This window comes from Olea europaea, unplaced genomic scaffold, assembly GCF_002742605.1.
Source record: "Olea europaea var. sylvestris unplaced genomic scaffold, O_europaea_v1 scaffold1348, whole genome shotgun sequence".
NCBI classification, from domain to species: domain Eukaryota; kingdom Viridiplantae; phylum Streptophyta; class Magnoliopsida; order Lamiales; family Oleaceae; genus Olea; species Olea europaea.
The window spans coordinates 127,302-148,403 of record NW_019230973.1 but is presented as its reverse complement, the minus strand read 5'-3'; the positions used below and the strand labels follow the sequence as shown (position 1 = coordinate 148,403).

The following is a 21,102-nucleotide window of genomic DNA, read 5'->3' as shown; positions in this document are numbered from 1 at the left end:
CAATCCTTTGCCTCATCGTCACCACTTGATCCCACCAAGTTATTGCATAGTTGGAGAACTCAAGAATCGTAATTTTCACCTTTTTCTCCCCTGAGTAATTGTGGCAGTCGAATATCAACTCAATCTTCTTCTCCCACTCTAAGTACGCCTCCGGATCACTCCTCCAATTGAAAGAATGAATGGTCATTTTAATATTTCCCAAATTACCATCCAACTCATCTCCACCAATATTCCTACCTCTCACACCTTAAATTAATCTTACCACTCTGCCTTTTACATCTCGTTGCTTTCACTACGTGCTTCAAAAAACAAATTGGAACTCAAAAAAGGAATTAGTCTCGTGAAACACAAACCAGATGCGAGTGAGATTACAAAACAAAGAAGGACTCGAATTTGGAAGATTTGAAATTCAAGAAAGTGGTTCTTGAATTGATTTGGACTAAGAAAGACAATTTAAGAAAACAAGGGATTAATTTGCAAATAAATTACAAAAAAATTGAACAGTATACGTGAATGGTACTTTTTTCGACTTCCTTTTACTTTTTCTACTTTTTTCTTTTTCTGCTACTGTACGATGAACAGTACAAATTCTTTTTTTTGGGACCCGAACTTTAACTACGACACCAACATAAGAAACAGAAGTTGCCTTGTCCAAAAATAACTTTTGAAGTTTTAGACAAAAAGAATTCAGATCAAGCACTCAAGAATTTTACTGGACAGAAGAACATGAAGAACGAAGAAAAACTAGAAACAAAGACTCGATAAGAATTTAAAAGGGATATAACCTTGAATTGGAGCCTAAGCTCTGATACCAACTGATGTGACACCGTGTAGCGCGATCACTGCCAAACCCACAACAAATTGAGAATCAAACCCAAGAAAGCCAAAGACAAGGTTTTGGATTAAAGCTAATAAACTAGAACCAAGCAACCTGAATTGCCAACAATATGCGGACCTCTTGATTACACAATTTAAATGAATCTCACCTAGTTGATTTGAATGTCACAATATTAATCTTGATAAGTTCACAAGTTGTTCAACGAAGAATGAGAGAAAGCAATTAATGCCTCACGAATAATATTCAATAATATCAGAGTTGTAATGTTTTACAATAAGGAATAAAGTATTTATACTTTCCTAGATATCCTAAGTAAACTAGGAAAAATATCTAAGAATAATGCAAAATTCGTTCACAATAGCCTAATTATGGTAAAAATCTACTAATAATGAAATTCTATTAAAATAATGAAAAAGACGCAAAATTTGGAAAAATTCGCCTCGGACTTGGCCTATGTGGCCGCATAGCTTTAGAGCATGTGGTCACATAGTGCAATTGGTCTACGACTTTGGGACTTCTACTAGGTGTATGCGATCGCAGGACTTTGAACCTGTGCGACAACATGGTTTAATGCTCCAGCTTTATTTTCTTCAGCTTTAAACATGTTGATCCAATACTCTTCGGCCTTCGTACCCAACATGAAACTTGCTCCATTTTGCATCCCGAACATTGTTTCATAGATCGTTACTTTGACGACCAATCCCATCACCTCTTTCACGTGCTTGGCCCTCGATCGCGTCATCAATCCCTTGACTATCAACGGATCTTTACTCGGGCTCGACTTTGGACTTGAATTTGGTACTTATGCTTCCTTGATCACATCACATTTCTAGGAAAATTTTAGGACACGGTGTGTAGGCCAATATCCTACACGTCTTGGCTGCAATAGGGACGCAACTTGATTGTCAGGCATTTCTAGGCAGTTTGTGGGCACAGTGTGCAGGCCATGTTCGGGATTTTCAGGTGTATCTAGGAAGTTTGTGGGCACGGTGTGCAGGCAATGTTCGGGATGCTTCCTGACCATGTTAGGGACATAAGCAGATTTTCAACCAAACAAAGAAAGCACGCTGTGGAGGCCATGTTAGGGGAGCTAGCACATTGCCAAGCATTCTGGACAGTTTCTGGGACATGGTGTGTAGGCCACATTCAGGACAAGTTATGGTCATGGCAGGGATGCAGCTTGATTTTCAGGCATTTTTTAACTATTTCTGGACACTGTGTATAGGCCATGTCAAGGACGTATCCTGACCGCAGCAGGGACTCAGCCTAATTTTTAGGCGTTTCTAGACAGTTCTGGGTTACGGTGTATAGGCCAAGTCCAGGACACTTCCGAGCCACGGTAGGGATGGGGCCTCATTTTCAGGCATTTCAGGGTAGTTTTTGGGCACGGTGTGCAGGCCATGTCTGGGACACGTCTTGAATGAAATAGGAACCCAACCTAATTTTCAAGCATTTGTAGGTAGTTTTTGGGACATGGTGTGAAGGCAATGTCCAGGATACAGTAGGGACACATCCTGATTTTCATGTATTTCTAGGTAGTTTCTGGAAAGCAATGTACGAGCCATGCCCAGGACGCTTCTGGACTGCGTCAGGGACGCAACTTGATTTCCAAACATTTCTAGGCAGTTTTTGGGACATGATGTACAGGTCATGTCCAGGACACGGCAGGGACATAGAATGATTTTCAGGCACTTCTGGCCAGAGTGTGCAAGCCATGTCCGAGAGGTGTCCTGGTCGCGGTAGGGACATAGCCTCATTTCCAGGCATTTCTAGAAAATTTGTGGGTATGGTGTGTAGGCAATGTTTGGGATGCTTCCCGTCCACGTTAGGGATGCAAGCAGATTTTCAACCAAATGAAGGAAGCAAGGTGTACAGGCTATGTCAAGGGCACAGGCACATTCCCAAGCATACTGGGCAGTTTCTAGGACACGGTGTGCAGGTCATGTCCGGGATACATCCTGGCCAGGTAAGGACGCAGCCTGATTTTCAGGCATTTCTAGGTAGTTTGTGGGTACGTTGTACAGACCTAGTCTAGGACGTATCCTGGCCGAAATAGAGATGCAGCCTAATTTTTAGGCATTACTAGGCAATTTCTAGGACTTGGTGTATAGGCCAAGTTTGGGACATGTCATGGCCACGATAGGGGCGCAGCCTGATTTCCAGGCAATTTCTAGGTTATAGGGTTTTTGGTTTTTTTTAATTAATTTAGAATTAAAAGTAGGAAATATATACATGACAAAGAATAATGAAAATAAAATGTACTTCAACGTTACAACCCATGAATAATAAAACTAGTCTACACAACAAAACCAAACTTTTTGTTGTCGTAGTGCCACAAATAAACCCCTCCACTGCCTTCAGAACAGTGCCGCCATTAGTCAGGGCTGGCATAGGTGCATGGTAGTGGTGATGGTGATGATGAATAGAAGGTGCCCATGTTGTAGATTGGTGGCCGGAGCGATGTGCAGGTAGTGTCCTAGACGCGTCAGGACTGCTGCAGGGATGCAGCCTGATTTTCAAACATTTCTAGGTAGTTTCTGCAACATGGTGTGCATGCCATGTCCAAGATGCGACAAAGACGCAACCGATTTTTAAGCATTTCTGGGCAGTTTTTGGGACACTATTGCAGGCCATGTCCAGAATGCGTTCAGGCCGCAGTAGGGACGTTGCCTAATTTTCTGGCATTTTTGGGCATGGTGTGCAGGCCATGCCCTAAACGCAGCCTGATTTTCTGGCATTTCTTGAAAATTTCTAGGACTCGGTGTGCAAGCCATGTTCGGGATGCTTCATGACCACGACAAGGACGGAGCCTGATTTTTAGGCAATTTTTGGCAATTCTGGGACATGGTGTGCAGGCCATCTCCAGGTTGCGATAGGGATGTATCCTGACTTTCAGTTATTTTTATGCAATTTCTGGAACACAATGTGCAAGCAATGTCAGGATCGCATCTGGGCCGCAACAGGGATAGGGCCTGGTTTCCAGGCATTTCTAGGCAGTTTTTGGGACACGATGTGCTGGCCATGTCCAGGATGCTGCAGGGACACATCTGATTTTCACGTTTTTCTAGTCAATTTCTTGGACACGAGGCAATTTTTGGGACACGGTGTGCAGGCCATGTGATTTTTAGGCATTTCTAGGCAGTTTCTGGGACACTATATGCAGGCCATGTCCGGGACACGCCCAGGCCACACCAAGGACGCAACCTGATTTTCAGGCATTTCTGAGAAGTTTTTGGGTACAGTGTGTAGGCCATGTCCTAGACGCAGCCTGATTTTCAGGTATTTCTTATCAGTTTCTAGGTCACGACGTGCATGTCATGTTCGTGACACGTCCGGGCCACAATAAGGACAGAGCCTGATTTTTAGGTAATTCTGGGCAGTTTTTGGGCATGGTATACAGGCCATGTCCGAGACGCCTCCTGGCCAGGCAGGGACGGGTCCTGATTTTTAGGCATTTCTGGGAAGTTTTTGGGCATGGTGTACCGGCCATGTTCTAGACGTAGCCTGATTTTCAAGCATTTTTCGTTAGTTTTTGCGTCACAGTGTGCAGGTCATGTCCAAGATGCGTCCGAGCCATGGCAACGACAGAGCCTGATTTTTAGGTAATTTTGGGCAATTTCTGGGTACGGTGAACAAGCCATGTCCGGGACGCATCCTAGCCTGGCAGGGACACAGCCTGATTTTCAAGCATTTTTAGGGAGATTTTGGGCACGGTGTGCGGACCATGTCCTAGACGCAGCTTGATTTTTAGGCATTTCTTATCAGTTTCTGGGTCACGATGTGCAGGCCATGTCCGGGACGCGTCCTGGCCAGGGTAGGGACGGAGCCTATTTTTAGGCAATTTCAGGCAGTTTTTGGGCACGATTTACCGGCCATGTTCGGGACGCCCCCTGGCCAGGTAGGGACACAGCCTGATTTTTAGGCATTTCTAGGCAGTTTGTGGGTATGGTGTGCTGGCCAAGTCCGAGATGCATCCTGATCGCGACAGGGACGCCTCCTGATTTTCAGGCATGTTTATGCAATTTTTGGGACTCGGTGTGCAGGCCAAGTCTGAGACACGTCATGGCCATGGCTAGGACATCGCCTGATTTTCTCTATCATTGTGTGATTTTATTAGATTAGCGTTGTCGTAGATTTTGTAGTCTTCCTCGTTCACTTCCAGCACTGAATGAGTCTTGGAATTATACTTCAGAACTAAAGAATCCCCAATTTAAAAATGAGTTTTCTTAGCCCATTTGTTGAACTAGTCAACAAAAGATGGAACTGCCCATAAATTATTTTCACAGCCCACTACGAACTCTCTTGCTTCAGAAAGAACACACAGGAAAAATATGATGGTCGAAAATAAGAAACTATTTTTGAGTGAAGCAATTTTAACACGGTGTGCAGGCAATGTCTGTGACGCGTCTGGGCCGTGGTAGGGATGCAACCTGATTTCTAGGCATTTCTAGGTAGTTTTTAGGATACGATGTGCAGGTCATGTCCAGGACGAGTCAGGGACATAACCGGATTTTCAGGTATTTCTAGGCAGTTTTCTGGGACATGGTGTGCAGGCCATGACTAGGACGCGTTCGGCCGCGACAATGACGTAACCAGATTTTCAGGCACTTCTGGGAAGTTTTTGGGCACTGTGTGCAAGCCACGTCCGGGACGCGTCCTAGTTGTCGTAGGGACGCAGCTTGATTTTCAAGCATTTGTAGGCAATTTCTGGGACTCGATATGCAGTCCATGTTCGGGCCTCGTCTGGGCCGCGGTAAGGATGCAGTCTAGTTTTCAGGCATTTCTAGGCAATTTTGGGGGCACGGTGCAGGCCATGTCCAGGATGCTACATGGACACATCCTAATTTTCACGTATTTCTACGCATTTTCTTGGACACGGTGTGCAGGCAATGTTCGGGATGTGTCGGGGCTACTGCAGGGATGCAGCCTGATTTCCAGGCATTAGTGGGTAGTTTCTGGGACACGGTGTACAGGCCATGTCCAGGATGTAGCAGGGACGCAGCCTGATTTTCAAGCATTTCTAGGCAGTTTCTGGGATACGGTGTGCAAGCCAAGTCCGGGATGCATTCAGGCCCCGACGGGGTTGCAGCCTGATTTTCGAGCATTTTTGAGAAGTTTTTGGGCACAGTGTGCAAGCCTTGTCCTAGACGCAACCTAATTTTCAGTCATTTCTTGTTAGCTTCTAGGTCACGGTGTGCAGGTCATGTCAAGGATGCGTTAGGGCCACAGCAGGGATGGAGCTTGATTTTCAGGAAATTATGGCTAGTTTTTGGGGACGGTGAATAGGCTATGTCCGGGACGCCTCCTGGCTAGGTAGGGATGCGGCCTGATTTCCAAGCATTTCTAGGCAGTTTGTGGACATGGTGTGTTGCCCAAGTTCGGGACGCATCCTAGCCGCGACAGAGACGCAGCATGATTTTCAGGCATTTCTAGGTAATTTCTGGGACTTGGTGTGCAGGCCAAGTTCGGGACGCGTCATGGCCACAGCAAGGATGCAGTCTAATTTTCAGGCATTTCTAGGTAGATTTTGGGTCATAGGGTTTAGGGTTTTTCGTCAACTAATTTTGAATTAAAAGCAGGAAATATATACGTGATAAAGAATAATAAACATAAAATGTAGCTCAATGTTACAACCCATGAATAATAAAATTAGTCTACACAACGAAACCAAACGTCCCACCGTCACAGTACCACAAATAAACCCCACTGCCACCTTTAAACCAGTAGCACTGTTAGTCGGGGCTGGCGCCGGTGTATGGTAGTGGTGACGGTGATGATGAGGAGAAGGTCCTGCGCGGCAGATTGGTTGCTGGAGCCATATTTATCGGACATAACCATAACCTCTAGCTTTTGACCCTTCTAGCAATGTTTTTCAGCTCTACTAATGAAGAAAAATAGACCTAATTTTTCTAGCGAAATTGTAGCTTCTCCACCATGGTGTGATTTTATTGGATTTGCGTTGTTGCAAATTTTGTAGTCTTCTTCGGTCACTTCCAGCACTGAGCTAGTCTTGGAATCATACTTCAGAACTAAAGAATCCCCAATTTGAAAATGAGTTTTCTCAGCCCATTTGTTAAACTCATCAACAGAAGATAGAACTGCACATAAATTATTTTCACCGTCTATTGCAAACTCTCTTGCTTCAGAACGAACACACAACAAAAACACGACGGCCAAAAATGAAAAAATAATTTTAAGTGAAGCCATTTTAACAGGGTGTGCAGGCAATATACGGGATGCGTTAGGGCCGCAGTAGGGATGCAACCTGATTTCCATGCATTTCTAGGCAGTTTCTTGGGCACAGTGTGCAGGCCATGTCCAGGACGCATCAAAGACACAGCCTCATTTTAAGGCATTTCTAGGCAGTTTTTGGGACACGGTGTGCAGGCCATGACCGGGATTCGTCCGGGCTACGACAAGGACGGAGCCTGATTTTCAGGCATTTTTGGCAAGTTTTTGGCCATGGTGTGTAGGCCACGTTCCGGATGCCTCCTAGCCGCGGTAGGGACACAGCCTGATTTTCAGACATTTGTAGGTAGTTTGTGGGCACGATGTGCCGGCCAAGTCTAGGACGTGTCCTGGCCGCGAAAGGGACGCATCCTAATTTTCAGGCATTTCTTGGCAAATTTTGGGACTCGGTGTGAAGTCCATGTCCGGGATGAGCCATGGCCATGATAGGGACGAAGCCTGATTTTCAAGTAATTTTAGGCAGTTTCTAGGGCACCGTGTGCAGGCCTTGTCTAGGATGCGACAGGGACGTATCTCGACTTCCATGTATTTCTAAGCTGTTTCTGGAACACGGTGTGCAGGCGATGTCTGGGACACGTCTAGGCCGCGACAGGGATGCAGCTTGGTTTTCAGGCATTTCTAGGCAATTTCTAGGACACTCTGTGTAGACCATGTCCAGAATGCTGCAGAGACACATCCTAATTTTCACATATTTCTATGCAATGTCTTAGATACGGTGTACAGGTAATGTTCGGGACACGTCAGGGCTACTGTATGGATGCAGCCTAATTTCCAAGCATTTGTAGTTAGTTTTTGGGACATGGTGTGTAGGCCATGTCCAGGACGTGGCAGGGACACGGGCCATGTCCAGGACACGTCATGGACATGGTGTGCAGGCAATGTGTCTACAAAATTTAAATACCATTCTTATAGCACCTTACAAGTTTGTGAGGCTTGACTTATTGCTAAAGGATTTATACAAAGGGGAGGGATCGAAATTGAGGACTTCATCATATTAATGTCTATAATTGAAGAATTGGTGCTAGAGTCTGCATGTTGCTGTTAACCCAATGTACCACGAATGAAGAAAATACATTGAGTTGGATTAACACACCGTACAAGAAAAAAAAATTGGGGAAATTGAGATAATATACAATGAAATGGGGCAACAAATAGTTGGTTATTTACTAAATCACTAGAATAAGTTGTTTTTCACTGACAACTTAGAAAATTTTGAGTTATTGACATTCACACTCCAACTTTAGGGAAGTATTGAAGGAAAGGAAATCACTTTATATTATGATCAAGGAATATATGCATAGTGCATAGCTGTGGTTTTGAATAATTGTGTGCAAGACATCCAGCAATTATGTCTTAAAGTAATTATAAGAATTGTTGTTATAAATGGCAATTTGTGAGAGAACACTTACTTTCAAAGCTACTGTTAACAAAAATACTTTTCTAGTAGAAGAGTGTTACATTTCGTTTTGACTCGGCTGCTGAGAAACCTGAACATAAAAATATAATAGATTATTAATATATTATTGGATGATAGCGAAAAAGCCATAATAATTAACAACATAATCGCTAAGACATACAATGAACCCTCTACAAATTCAAGAAATGAATTAGCATTCACATGACTATTTATAGTTTTTTCTTTTTTCTTTCTTTTTTTTTTATATGTTTAGCTAAAAAATTACTTAAAACAAACTTCTTCTGCTTGCAAAAATAAAGTCTAGCCAAACAAAATTTTTTTAACTAAAACATAAAATGGAAAATAGATACATACTGTGTTGAAAAGCAATGACAATAGTTGAAATCCCAGTAGGAAATGTGTCCTCATTTCTTACCCAGTGGCTGGTGAATCAACGCTTCTTCTTGAGCAGGAAATAAAATATCATTTCAAGTTAATTTGAATGTTATATTTTATACAACATTTAAAAAATAGAATACGAATATATTTTACTGACTAAAAAAATCCATGAAATAATTTTTCATAATTTTAAATCAAATGTAATCTTCTATTTTAAGAAATAGTATTTCAGAATGAAAAACCAAAATAATTTTCTATTTTAAACTTAAAATTGAAAATTCAAAGAGGAAACGGAATTAGCCCATGCTTAGTTCTCGGTTTCTGAATGTTGGAAATTAAACATGATTCATGAATAATGAAAAAAATTAAATTTGATACATGAATTAATTTATTTAATATTCATGCATTTATTTAAATCATGTATCCAAATGATTCTTTGTATCATATTATTCATAGTATGTAGGAAAAGTCATTAATTAGTCTATTAAGTTCATACAATGTATTTGGGATCTTTTGTACCTATAAAAGGCCTTGTGTTTGAGACATTTTATAAAGCCAAGCCATGGAATACAAATATTTTTTGAGAATTCTGTGAATTTTTCTATCTAGTCTTTAGGGTTATGGGTTTAGGGTTTTTTAGGGTTTGGGGTGTTTTTTTTTATTTTTATTTTTGGCAAATACCACTAGTGTGGCTTATTTTATAAAATAGGAAATAAGAATACACATAAAGGAGGGCGACATAAACCTGACCTCCTGTAAATGAAAAAAATTACAAATGTCTCAAATGAAGCGCAAATTATATTAAACCTCTGGGACTCGTCCTGACCGCGGTAGGGACAAAACCTTATTTTCAGGCATTTCTCTGCCATTTGTGGGTACAGTATGCAAGCAATGTTTGGGACACTTCCCGACCGCGCTAGGGACGCAAGCAGATTTTCAACCAAATGAAGGAAGCACGGTGTGCAGGTCATGTCAGGGGCACAAGCACTTTCCCAAGCATTTTGGGCTGTTTCTGGGACACGATGTACATGCCATATTCAGGATAAGTCATGCCCACGACAGAGACGCAACATGATTTTCAGGCATTTTAAGGTAGTTTCTAGGTTACGATGTGCAGGCCATGTCCAGGACGTGTCCGAGCCACAGGAGGGATAGAGCCTAATTTTCAAGCATTTCAGGGCAGTTTTTTGGCACGATGTTCAAGCCATGTCCGGGAAGCGTCCTAATCGCGGCAGAAATGCAACCTGACTTCCAGGCATGTCTAGACAGTTCTTGGGACATGTTGTGTAGGTAATGTCAGGATACGGCAGGGACGCCGCCTGATTTTTAGGCATTTATGGGCAGTTTTTGGGCACCATGTGATGGCCATGTCCGGGACGCTTCCTGTCGTGGCAGGGACGCAGCCTGATTTTCAGTTATTTCTAGGCAGTTTCTGGGTTACAGTGTGCAAGCCATGTCCAGGATGCTACAGGGACACATCCTAATTTTCACATATTTCTATACATTTTCTTAGACACAGTGTGAAGGCAATGTTCGGGAGGCGTCAGGGCTCTTGTAGGGATGCAGCCTGATCTCCAGGCATTTGTGGGTAGTTTCTGGGACACGATGTGCGGGCCATGTCCAGGATGTGGTAGGGACGCAACCTGATTTTCAAACATTTCTAGGCAGTTTCTGGGATACGGTGTGAAGGCCACATCCGGGATGCAATCAGGCCATGGCGGGGTCGCAGCCTGATTTTCAAGCATTTTTTAGAAGGTTTTGGGCACGGTGTGCAAGCCTTATCATAGACGCAGCCAGATTTTCAGGAATTTCTCATTAGTTTCTTGGTCATGGAGTGCAGGTCATGTCAAGGACGCGTTAGGGCCATGGCAGGGACGGAGTTTGATTTTCAGGTAATTTCGGGTAGTTTCGGGGGATGATGTACAGGCCATGTCCGGGATGTCTCCTGGCCAGGTAGGGACGCAGCCTCATTTTCAGGTATTTCTAGGTAGTTTGTGGACACGGTGTGTTGGCCGAGTTCAGGACGCATCCTGGCCGCAACAGAGACGCAGCTTGATTTTCAGGCATTTCTAGGTAATTTCTGGGACTTGGTGTCCAGGCCAAGTTCGGGACGCGTCATAGCCACGACAGGGACGAAGTCTAATTTTCAGGCATTTCTAGGCAGATTCTAGGTCATAGGGTTTAGGGTTTTTCTTCAATTAATTTTGAATTAAAAGCAAGAAATATAGACGTGACAAAGAATAATAAAAATAAAATGTAGCTCAATCTTACAACCAAGAATAATAAAATTAGTCTACACAATGAAACCAAACTTTCCACCGTCGCAGTGACATAAATAAATCCCACCGCCGCCTTTAGACCAGTACCACCATTAGTTGGGGCTGGCCCCGGTGCATGGTAGTGGTGACGGTGATGATGAAGAGAAGGTGCCTGCGCTGTAGATTGGTGGCTAGACCCATGTTTATTGGACAGAACCATAACCTCAAGCTTTTGACCCTTCTAGCAATTTTCTTTAGCTCCACTGGTGAAGAAAAATAGACCTGATTTTTCTAGTGAAATTGTAGTTTCTCCATCATGGTGTGATTTTATTGGATTGGTGTTGTTGCAGATTTTGTAGTCTTCCTCGGTCACTTCCAGCACTGAATCAGTCTTCGAATCATACTTCAGAACTAAAGAATCCTCAATCTGAAAACGAGTTTTCTCAGCCCATTTGTTGAACTCGTCAACAGAAAATGGAACTGCCCATAAATTATTTTCACCGTCTATTACAAACTCTCTTGCTTCAGAACGAACACACAACAAAAACACGACGGTCGAAAATAAAAAAAATAATTTTGAGTGAAGCCATTTTAACACAGTGTGCAGGCAATGTCCGGGACGCGTCAGGGTTGCGGCGAGGATGCAACCTAATTTCCAAGCATTTCTAGGCAATTTCTTGGACACAGTGTGCAAGCCATGTCAGGCGCTTCAGGTACGCAGCCTGATTTTAAGGCATTTCTAGGCAGTTTCTGGAACACGGTGTGCGGGCCATGATCGGGATGTGTCTGGGCCACGGCAAGGACGTATCCTAATTTTCAGGCATTTTTAGCAAGTTTTTGGCCACGGTGTGTAGGCCACGTCCGGGACACCTCCTAGCCGCCGTAAGGACACAGTCGGATCTTATGGCATTTGTAGGCAGTTTGTGGGCACAATGTGCCGACCATGTCCGGGACGTGTCCTGGCCGCGATAGGGACGCAGCTTGATTTTTAGGCATTTCTTGGCAAATTTTAGGACTCGGTGTGCAGTCCATGTCCGGGACGCGTCAAGGGCACGGCAGGGACGAAGCCTGATTTTCAAGCAATTTTAGGCAGTTTCTAGGACACCGTGTGCAAGCCTTGTCTAGGATGCGACAGGGATGTATCTTGACTTTTAGGTATTTCTAAGCAGTTTTTGGAACACGGTGTGCAGGCGATGTCCGGGAGGCATCTAGGCTGCGACAGGGATGCAACCTAGTTTTCAGGCATTTCTAGGTAATTTCTGGGACACGGTGTGCAGGCCATGTCCAGAATGCTGCAGGGACACATCCTAATTTTCACGTATTTCTACGCAATGTCATAGATACGGTGTGTAGGCAATTTTCGGGATGCGTTGAGGCTACTGGATGGATGCAGCCTGATTTTTGGGCATTTGTAGGCAGTTTTTGGGACACGGTGTGAAGACCATGTCCAGGATGTGGCAGGGACGCAGGCCATGTCCAGGACGCGTCATGGACATGGTGTGCAGGCAATGGGCCTTCAAAATTAAATACCATTCTTATAGCACCTTACAAGTTTGTGAGGCTTGACTTATTGCTAAAGGATTTATACAAAGTAGAGGGATCAAAATTAAGGACTTTATCATATGACTGTCTATACTTAAAGTACTAGTGCTAGAGTCTGCATGTTGCTGTTAACCCAATGTACCACGAATGAACAAAATACATTGAGTTGGATTACCACACAGTACAAGAAAAAAAATTAATGTAGCAAAATTGAGATAATCTACAATGAAATGGGACAACAAATAGGTGGTTATTTACTAAATCACTGGAATAAGTTGTTTTTCACTGACAACTTAGAAAATTTTGAGTTCTTGACATTCACACTCCAACTTTAGGGAAGTATTGAAGGAAAGGAAATCACTTTATATTATGATCAAGGAATATATGCATAGTGCATAGCTGTGGTTTTGAATAATTGTGTACAAGACATCTAGCAAATATGTCTTAAAGCAATTATAAGAATTCTTGTTGTAATTGGCAATTTGTGAGAGAACACTTACTTTAAAAGCTACTGTTAACAAAAATACTTTTCTAGTAGAAGAGTGTTACATGCCGTTTTGACTCGACTGCTGAGAAATCTGAACATAAAAATATAATAGATTATTAATATATTATCGGATGATAGCACAAAAGTCATAATAATTAACAACATCATCGCTAAGACATACAATGAACTCTCAACAAATTCAAGAGATGAATTAGCATTCCCATGACTATTTATAGTTTTTATCTTCTTTTTTTTAAATATTTAGCTAAAAAATTACTTAAAACTAACTTCTTCTGCTTGCAAAAATAAAGTCTAGATAAACAATAATTTCTTTTAACTAAAACATTAAATGGAAAATAGATACTTACTGTGTTCAAAAGCAATGACAACAGTTGAAATCCCAGTAGGAAATGTGTCCTCATTTCTTACCCAGTGGCTGGTGAATCAATGCTTCTTCTTGAGCTGGAAATATAATATCATTTCAAGTTAATTTGAATGATATATTTTATACAACATTTAAAAAATAGAATGCGAATATATTTTACTGAATAAAAAAATCCATGTAATAATTTTTCATAATTTTAAATCAAATGTAATCTTCGATTTTAAGAAATAGTATTTCAGAATGAAGAACAAAAATAATTTTCTATTTTAAACTTAAAATTGAAAATTCAAAGAGGAAACCGAATCAGCCCATGCTTAGTTCTCGGTTTCTGAATGTTGGAAATTAAACATGACTCATGAATAATGAAAAAAATTAAATTTGATATATGAATTAGTTTATTTAATATAAATGCATTTATTTAAATTTTGTATCCAAATGATTCTTTGTATCATATCATTCTTAGTATGTAGGAAAAGTCATTAATTAGTCTATTAAGTTCATACAATGTATTTGGGATCCTTTGTACCTATAAAAGGCCTTGTGTTTGAGACATTTTATAAAGCCAAGCCATGGAATACAAATTTTTTTTGAGAATTTTGTGAATTTTTTTTTTTAGTTTTTTGGGTTTTGCCTTTTTTTTTTTTTTTGGCAAATACCACTAATGTGGCTTATTTTATAATATAGGAAATGAGAATACACATAAAGGAAGGCGACATAAACCTGACCTCCTGTAAGTGAAAAAAATTACAAATGTCTCAAATTAAGCGCAAATAACATTAAACAAAATGTGTCTAAAAATCTAGTGAATAATACTCAAGGGTATTCCCGAGGATAAATCTTTGGGTGATAGTACATAGACATCGATCGTGTCATGCGTCTGGTTTGCAGTTTTTGGGACACAGTGTGCAGGCCATGTCCGGGACACGTCCTGGCTGCAGCAGGGACGCAACCTAATTTTCAGGAATTTCTAGGCAGTTTGTGGGCACCATGTGTAATCCACGTCTGGGACACGTCCTGGCTGCAATAGGGACATAACTTTATTTTCAGGCATTTCTAGGCAGTTTGTGGGCACGGTATGCAGGCAATTTTCGGGATGCTTCTCGGCCACGTTAGGCTCCATCACTGCTGTGGCTCGGACGCGTCCTAGACATGGCTTGCACACCGTGACCCAAAAACTACCTTGAAATGCTTGAAAATCAGGCTACGTCTCGGACATGGCTTTGAACACAGTGCCCAGAAACTGTCAAAAAATGCCTGAAAATCAGGCTGCGTCCCTATCGTGGTCATGACTTAACCCGAATATGGCATTACACCATGCAACAGAAACTGCCCAGAATGCTTGGGAACGTACTTGCGCCCCTGACATGGCTTGCACACCGTGCTTCCTTCGTTTGGTTGAAAATCTGCTTACGTCTCTAATATGGTCGGGAAGCGTCCCAAACATTGCCTGCATACCATGCCTAAAAACTGCCTAGAAATGCTTGAAAATAATGTTGTGTCCCTACCGCTGCCAGGACACGTCCCGGATGTGGCCGGTACACGGTGCCCACAAACTGCCTAGAAATTCCTGAAAATCAGGTTGCATCCCTGCCACAGCCAGGACGTGTCCCGGACATGGCCTGCACACGGTGTCCCAAAAACTGCAAACCAGACGCATGACACGATCGATGTCTGTGTATTATCACCCAAAGATTTATCCTTGGGAATACCCTTGAGTATTATTCGCTAGCTTTTTAGACACAATTCGTTTAATGTCATTTGCGCTTCATTTGAGACATTTGTAATTTTTTTCATTTACAGGAGGTCAGGTTTATGTCGCCTTCCTTTATGTGAATTCTCATTTCCTATTTTATAAAATAAGCCACACTAGTGGTATTTGCCCCAAAAAAAAATCCAAACCCTAAACCCTAAACCCATAACCTTAAAGACTAGATAGAAAAATTAACAGAATTCTCCAAAAATATTTGTATTCCATGGCTTGGCTTTATAAAATGTCTCAAACGCAAGGCCTTTTATAGGTACAAAGGATCCCAAATACATTGTATGAACTTAATAGACTAATTAATGACTTTTCCTATATACTATGAATAATATGATACAAAGAAACATTTGGATACATGATTTAAATAAATGCATGAATATTAAATAATCTAATTCATGTATCAATTTTTTTTTTTTATTATTCATGAATTATGTTTAAATTCCAACATTCAGAAACCGAGAACTAAGCATGGGCTAATTCGGTTTCCTCTTTGAATTTTCAATTTTAAGTTTAAAATGGAAGATGATTTTGGCTTTTCATTCTGAAATACTATTTCTTAAAATCGAAGATTACATTTGATTTAAAATTATGAAAATTTATTTCATGGATTTTTTATTCAGTAAAATATAATCGCATTCTATTTTTTAAATGTTGTATAAAATATAACGTTCAAATTAAATTGAAATGATATTATATTTCCAGCTCAAGAAGAAGTCTTGATTCACCAGCCACAGGGTAGGAAATGAGGACACATTTCCTACTGGGATTTCAACTATTGTCATTGCTTTTCAACAAAGTAAATATCTATTTTCCATTTTATGTTTTAGTTAAAAAAAAATTATTGTTTGGCTAGACTTTATTTTTGTAAGTAGAAGAAGTTAGTTTTAAGTAATTTTTTAGCTAAATATTTAAAAGAAAAAAACTATAAATAGTCATGGGAATGCTAATTCATTTCTTGAATTTGTTGAGGGTTCATTGCATGTCTTAGCAATGATGTTGTTAATTATTATGACTTTTTTGGTATCATCCAATAATATATTAATAATCTCTTATATTTTTATGTTCAGGTTTCTCAGTAGCCAAATCAAAACGGTATGTAACACTCTTCTACTAGAAAAGTATTTTTGTTAACAGTAGCTTAGAAAGTAAGTGTTCTCTCACAAATTGCTAATTATAACAAGAATTCTTATAATTGCTTTAAGACATAATTGCTAGATGTCTTGCACACAATTACTCAAAATCACAGCTATGCACTATCCATATATTCCTTGATCATAATATAAAGTGATTTCCTTTCCTTTAATACTTCCCTAAAGTTGGAGTGGGAATGTCAAGAACTCAAAATTTTCTAAGTTGTAAGTGAAAAACAACTTATTCCAGTGATTTAGTAAATAACCACCTATTTAGATTATCTCAATTTTCCCACTTTAATTTTTTTTCTTGTACTGTGTGGTAATCCAACTCAATGTATTTTGTTCATTCGTGGTACATTGGGTTAACAGCAACATGCAAACTTTAGCACTAATACTTCAAGTATAGACATTCATATGATGAAGTCTACAACTTCGAGCTCTCTCCTTTGTATAAATCACACCATGATGGAGAAACTACAATTTCACTGGAAAAATCAGGTCTATTTTTCTTCATCAGCGGAGCTAAAGAACATTGCCTGAAGGGTCAAAAGCTAGAGGTTATGGTTTTGTCCGATAAACATGGCTCCAGCCACCAATCTATAGCGCAGCCACCTTCTCCTCATCATCACCGTCACCACTACCATGCACCGGTGCCAGCCCCGACTAATGGTGGTATTGGTCTAAAAGCTGCGGTGGGGTTTATTTGTGGCACTGCGATGATGGGAGTTTGGTTTCGTTGTGTAGACTAATTTTATTATTCATAGGTTGTAACGTTGAGCTACATTTTATTTTTATTATTCTTTGTCATGTATATATTTCCTGCTTTTAATTCAAAATTAATTGAAGAAAAACCTTAAACCTTAAACACTAAACCCTATGGCCCAGAATCTGCCTATAAATGCCTAAAAATTAGACTGCGTCCCTACTGTGGCCATGACGCGTCCCGGACTTGACCTGCACACCAAGTCCCAGAAATTGCCTAGAAATGCCTGAAAATCAACCTGCGTCTCTGTCGCGGCCAGGATGCGTCGTGAACTTGGCCAACACACCATGTCCACAAACTGCCTAAAAATGCCCGAAAATCAGGCTGCATCCCTACCTGGCCAGGAGGCGTCCCGGACATAGCCTGTACACCGTCCCCAGAAACTACCCGAAATTACCTGAAAATCAAGCTCCGTCCCTGCCGTGGCCCTAATGCGTCCTTGACATGACCTGCACACCGTGACCCAGAAACTAACGAGAAATGCCTGAAAATCAGGCTATGTCTAGGACAAGGCTTGCACACCGTGCCCAAAAATTTCTCAAAAATGCTTGAAAATCGGGCTGCGACCCCGCCATGGTCCTGATGCATTCCGGACGTGGCCTGTACACCGTATCCCAAAAATTGCCTAGAAATGCTTGAAAATCAGGCTGCGTCCCTGCCACATCCTGGACATGACCTGCACATCGTGTCCTAGAAACTACCCACAAATGCCTGGAAATCAGGCTGCATCCCTGCAGTAGGCTTGACGCATCCTAAACATTGCCTGCACACCGTCTCCAAGAAAATTTGTAGAAATACGTGAAAATTAGGATGTGTCCCTGTAGCATCCTTGACATGGCTTGCACATCGTGCCCCCGAAATTGCCCAGAATTGCCTGGAAACCAGGTTGCATCCCTATCGCGGTCCAGACGTGGCCCTAACATGGACTGCATACCGAGTCCCAAAATTGCCTACAAATGCTTGAAAATTATGCTACGTCCCTATCGCATCTAGGACGCGTCCCTGACGTGGCTTGCACACCGTGCCCAAAAACTTCCCAGAAATGCCTGAAAATCAGGTTACATCCCTATCGCGACCCGTTCTGTCCTAATCATGGCCTTCACACCATGTCCCAAAAACTGCCTAGAAATACCTAAAAATCTAGTTGCGTCCCTGACTCATCCTAGACATGACCTGCACATCGTATCCCAAAAATAGCCTAGAAATGCTTGGAAATCAGGTTGCATCCCTACCGCGGCCCAGACGCGTCCCGGACATTGCCTGCACACCGTGTTAAAATTGCTTCACTCAAAAATATTTTCTCATTTTCGACCGTCATGTTTTTCCTATGTGTTCTTTCTAAAGCAAGAGAGTTCGTAGTGGGCTGTGAAAATAATTTATGGGCAGTTCCATCTTCTGTTGACGAGTTCAACAAATGGACTAAGAAAACTCATTTTCAAATTGGGGATTCTTTAGTTTTGAAGTATAATTCCAAGACTCATTTAGTGTTAGAAGTGAACGAGGAAGACTACAAAATCAGCAACAATGCCAATCTAATAAAATCACACAATGATAGAGAAAGTACAATTTCACTAGAAAAATCATGTCTATTTTTCTTCATCAGTGGAGCTGAAGAACATTGCCAAAAGGGTAAAAGGCTAGAGGTTATGGTTTTGTCCGAAAAAAATGGCTCCAGCCACCAACTATAGCGCAGGCTCCTTCTTCTCATCATCACCGTCACCACTACCATGCATCGACTCCAGCCCCGACTAACGGTAGTACTAGTTTGAAGGCGACGGTGGGGTTTATTTGTGGCACTACGATAGTGGAAATTCTGGTTTTATTGTGTAGAATAGTTTTATTACTCATGGGTTGTAACTTTGAGCTACATTTTATTTTTATTATTCTTTGTCACGTATATATTACTTGTTTTTCATTCAAAATTAATTAAAAAAGCCCTAAACCCCAAACCCTATGACCCAGAAACTATCTAGAATTGCCTGAAGATAAGGCTGCATCCTTGCCGTGGCTATGATGAGTCCCAAAAAATTGCCTAGAAATGCCTAAAAATCAGGCGATGTCCCTGCCACTATCAGGATGCATCCCGGACTTAGCCAGCACATCGTACCCACAAACTGCCTAGAAATGCCTGAAAATCAGGCTGCGTTCCTACCTGGCCAGGAGGCGTCCCGGACATGGCCGGTACATCGCGCCCAAAAATTGCCCGAAATTGCCTAAAAATCAGGCTCTGTCCTTGCCCTGGCTAGGATACGTCCCAAACATGGCCTGCATACCCTGACCCAAAAATTATTAAGAAATGCCTGAAAATAAGCTGCGTCTAGGACATGGTCTGCACACCATACCCAAAATCTCCCCAAAAATGCTTGAAAATCAGGTTGTATCCCTACTAGGCCAGGATGCGTCCCGAACATGGCCTTTTCACCATGCCCAGAAATTGCTCGAAATTACTTGAAAATCAGGCTCTGTCCCTGCCATGGCCCGGATGCGTCTTGAATATGACCTGCACACCATGACACAAAAACTAACGAGAAATGCATGAAAATCAAGCTACGTCTAGGACATGGCCTGCACACCGTGCCCAAAAACTTTCCAAAAATGCCTAAAAATCAGGCCCCATCCCTACCTGGCAAGGAGGCATCCTGGACATGGCCTGTAAACCGTGCCCAGAAACTGTCCAAAATTACCTGAAAGTAAGGCTTCGTCCCTACCGTGGCCCGAATGCATCTTGAACATGACCTACACACCGTGACCCAGAAACTGATAAGAAATACCTGAAAATTAGGCTGTGTCTAGGACATGGCCTGTACACTGTACCCAAAAACTTCCTAGAAATGCCTGAAAATCAGGCTGCGTCCCTATTGTGGCCCGAACGCGTCCAGAACTTGGCCTGCACATAGTGTCCCAGAAACTGCCTATAAATGCCTGAAAATCAGGCTACGTCCATGCCACTTCCTGGACATAGCCTACACACCGTGTCCCAAAAACTGCCTAGAAATGCCTGGAAACAAGGCCCTAGCCCTGTCGCTACCCAGACGCGACACGGACATTGCCTGCACACCGTGTTCCAGAAATTGTATAAAATAACTGAAAGTCAGGATACGTCCCTATCGTAACCTAGAGATGGCCTGCACACCATGTCCCAGAATTGCCAAAAATTGCCTAAAAATCAAGCTCCGTCCCTGTCGTGGTCATGACGTACACACCAAGTCCTAGAAATTGTCAAGAAATGCCAGAAAATCAGCCTGCATCTAGGACATGGCCTGCACACCGTGCCCAAAGACTTCCTAAAAATACCAAAAAATTAGGTCGCGTCCCTGCTGTGGCACGGCAGCGTCCCGAACATGGCCTGCACATCGTGTCCTAGAAACTGCCCAGAAATGCTAGAAAGTTAAGTTGCGTCCTTGTCGCATCCTGGACATGGCATGGACACCGTGTCCCAGAAACTACCTAGAAATGTCTCAAAATCAGGCTGCATCCCTGCAGTAGCCCTGTTACGTCCCAAACACTGCCTGCACATCGTGTCCAAGAAATTGTTTAGAAATGCGTGAAAATCAGGACGTATCCCTGTAGCATCCTAGACATGGCCTGGGGATTGTGTCCCGAAAATTGCCTAGAAATGCCTGGAAACCAGGCTGCATCCCTGCCGCCCTGTCGCATCCCGGACATTGCTTGCACATCGTGTTCTAGAAATTGCCAAAAAATACCTGAAATTTAGGATAAGTCCCTGTCGCATCCTGGAGATGGCTTGCACACCGTGTCTCAGAAACTGTAAAAAATGCCTGAAAATCAGTCTCCGTCCCTGTTGTGGCCATGACGCATCCCGAATATGGCCTGCAAATATAGTCCCAAAAATTGTCAAGAAATGCCTAAAAATCAGGTTGCGTCCCTAC

At 42.1% G+C, this 21,102-nt stretch overlaps 1 protein-coding gene across 1 annotated transcript; it reads right to left on the bottom strand.

Annotated features, from left to right (window-relative positions):
• Positions 1–4,910: 4,910 nt before the first annotated feature.
• LOC111375200 (early nodulin-like protein 3) lies at positions 4,911–7,045 on the bottom strand. Its single transcript, XM_022998002.1, has 3 exons — positions 6,739–7,045; positions 6,530–6,628; positions 4,911–5,002 (listed from the first exon to the last, which is right to left on the bottom strand). Exons 1-3 carry the CDS (start codon positions 7,043–7,045, stop codon positions 4,911–4,913), a joined length of 498 nt encoding a protein of 165 aa, XP_022853770.1.
• Between the last annotated feature and the right edge of the window lie 14,057 nt (positions 7,046–21,102).

Excerpts from the sequence above, each read along its gene's own strand:
- LOC111375200 (XM_022998002.1), bottom strand. The coding sequence starts at position 7,045 with ATGGCTTCACTTAAAATTATTTTTTCATTTTTGGCCGTCGTGTTTTTG. Across the intron at positions 6,629-6,738 it reads AATTTCGCTAGAAAAATTAG|GACCTTCTCCTCATCATCAC; the intron begins GTCTATTTTTCT and ends TCTGCCGCGCAG. Across the intron at positions 5,003-6,529 it reads GGCAGTGGGGTTTATTTGTG|TGCTGGAAGTGAACGAGGAA; the intron begins GTACTGTGACGG and ends AGACTCATTCAG.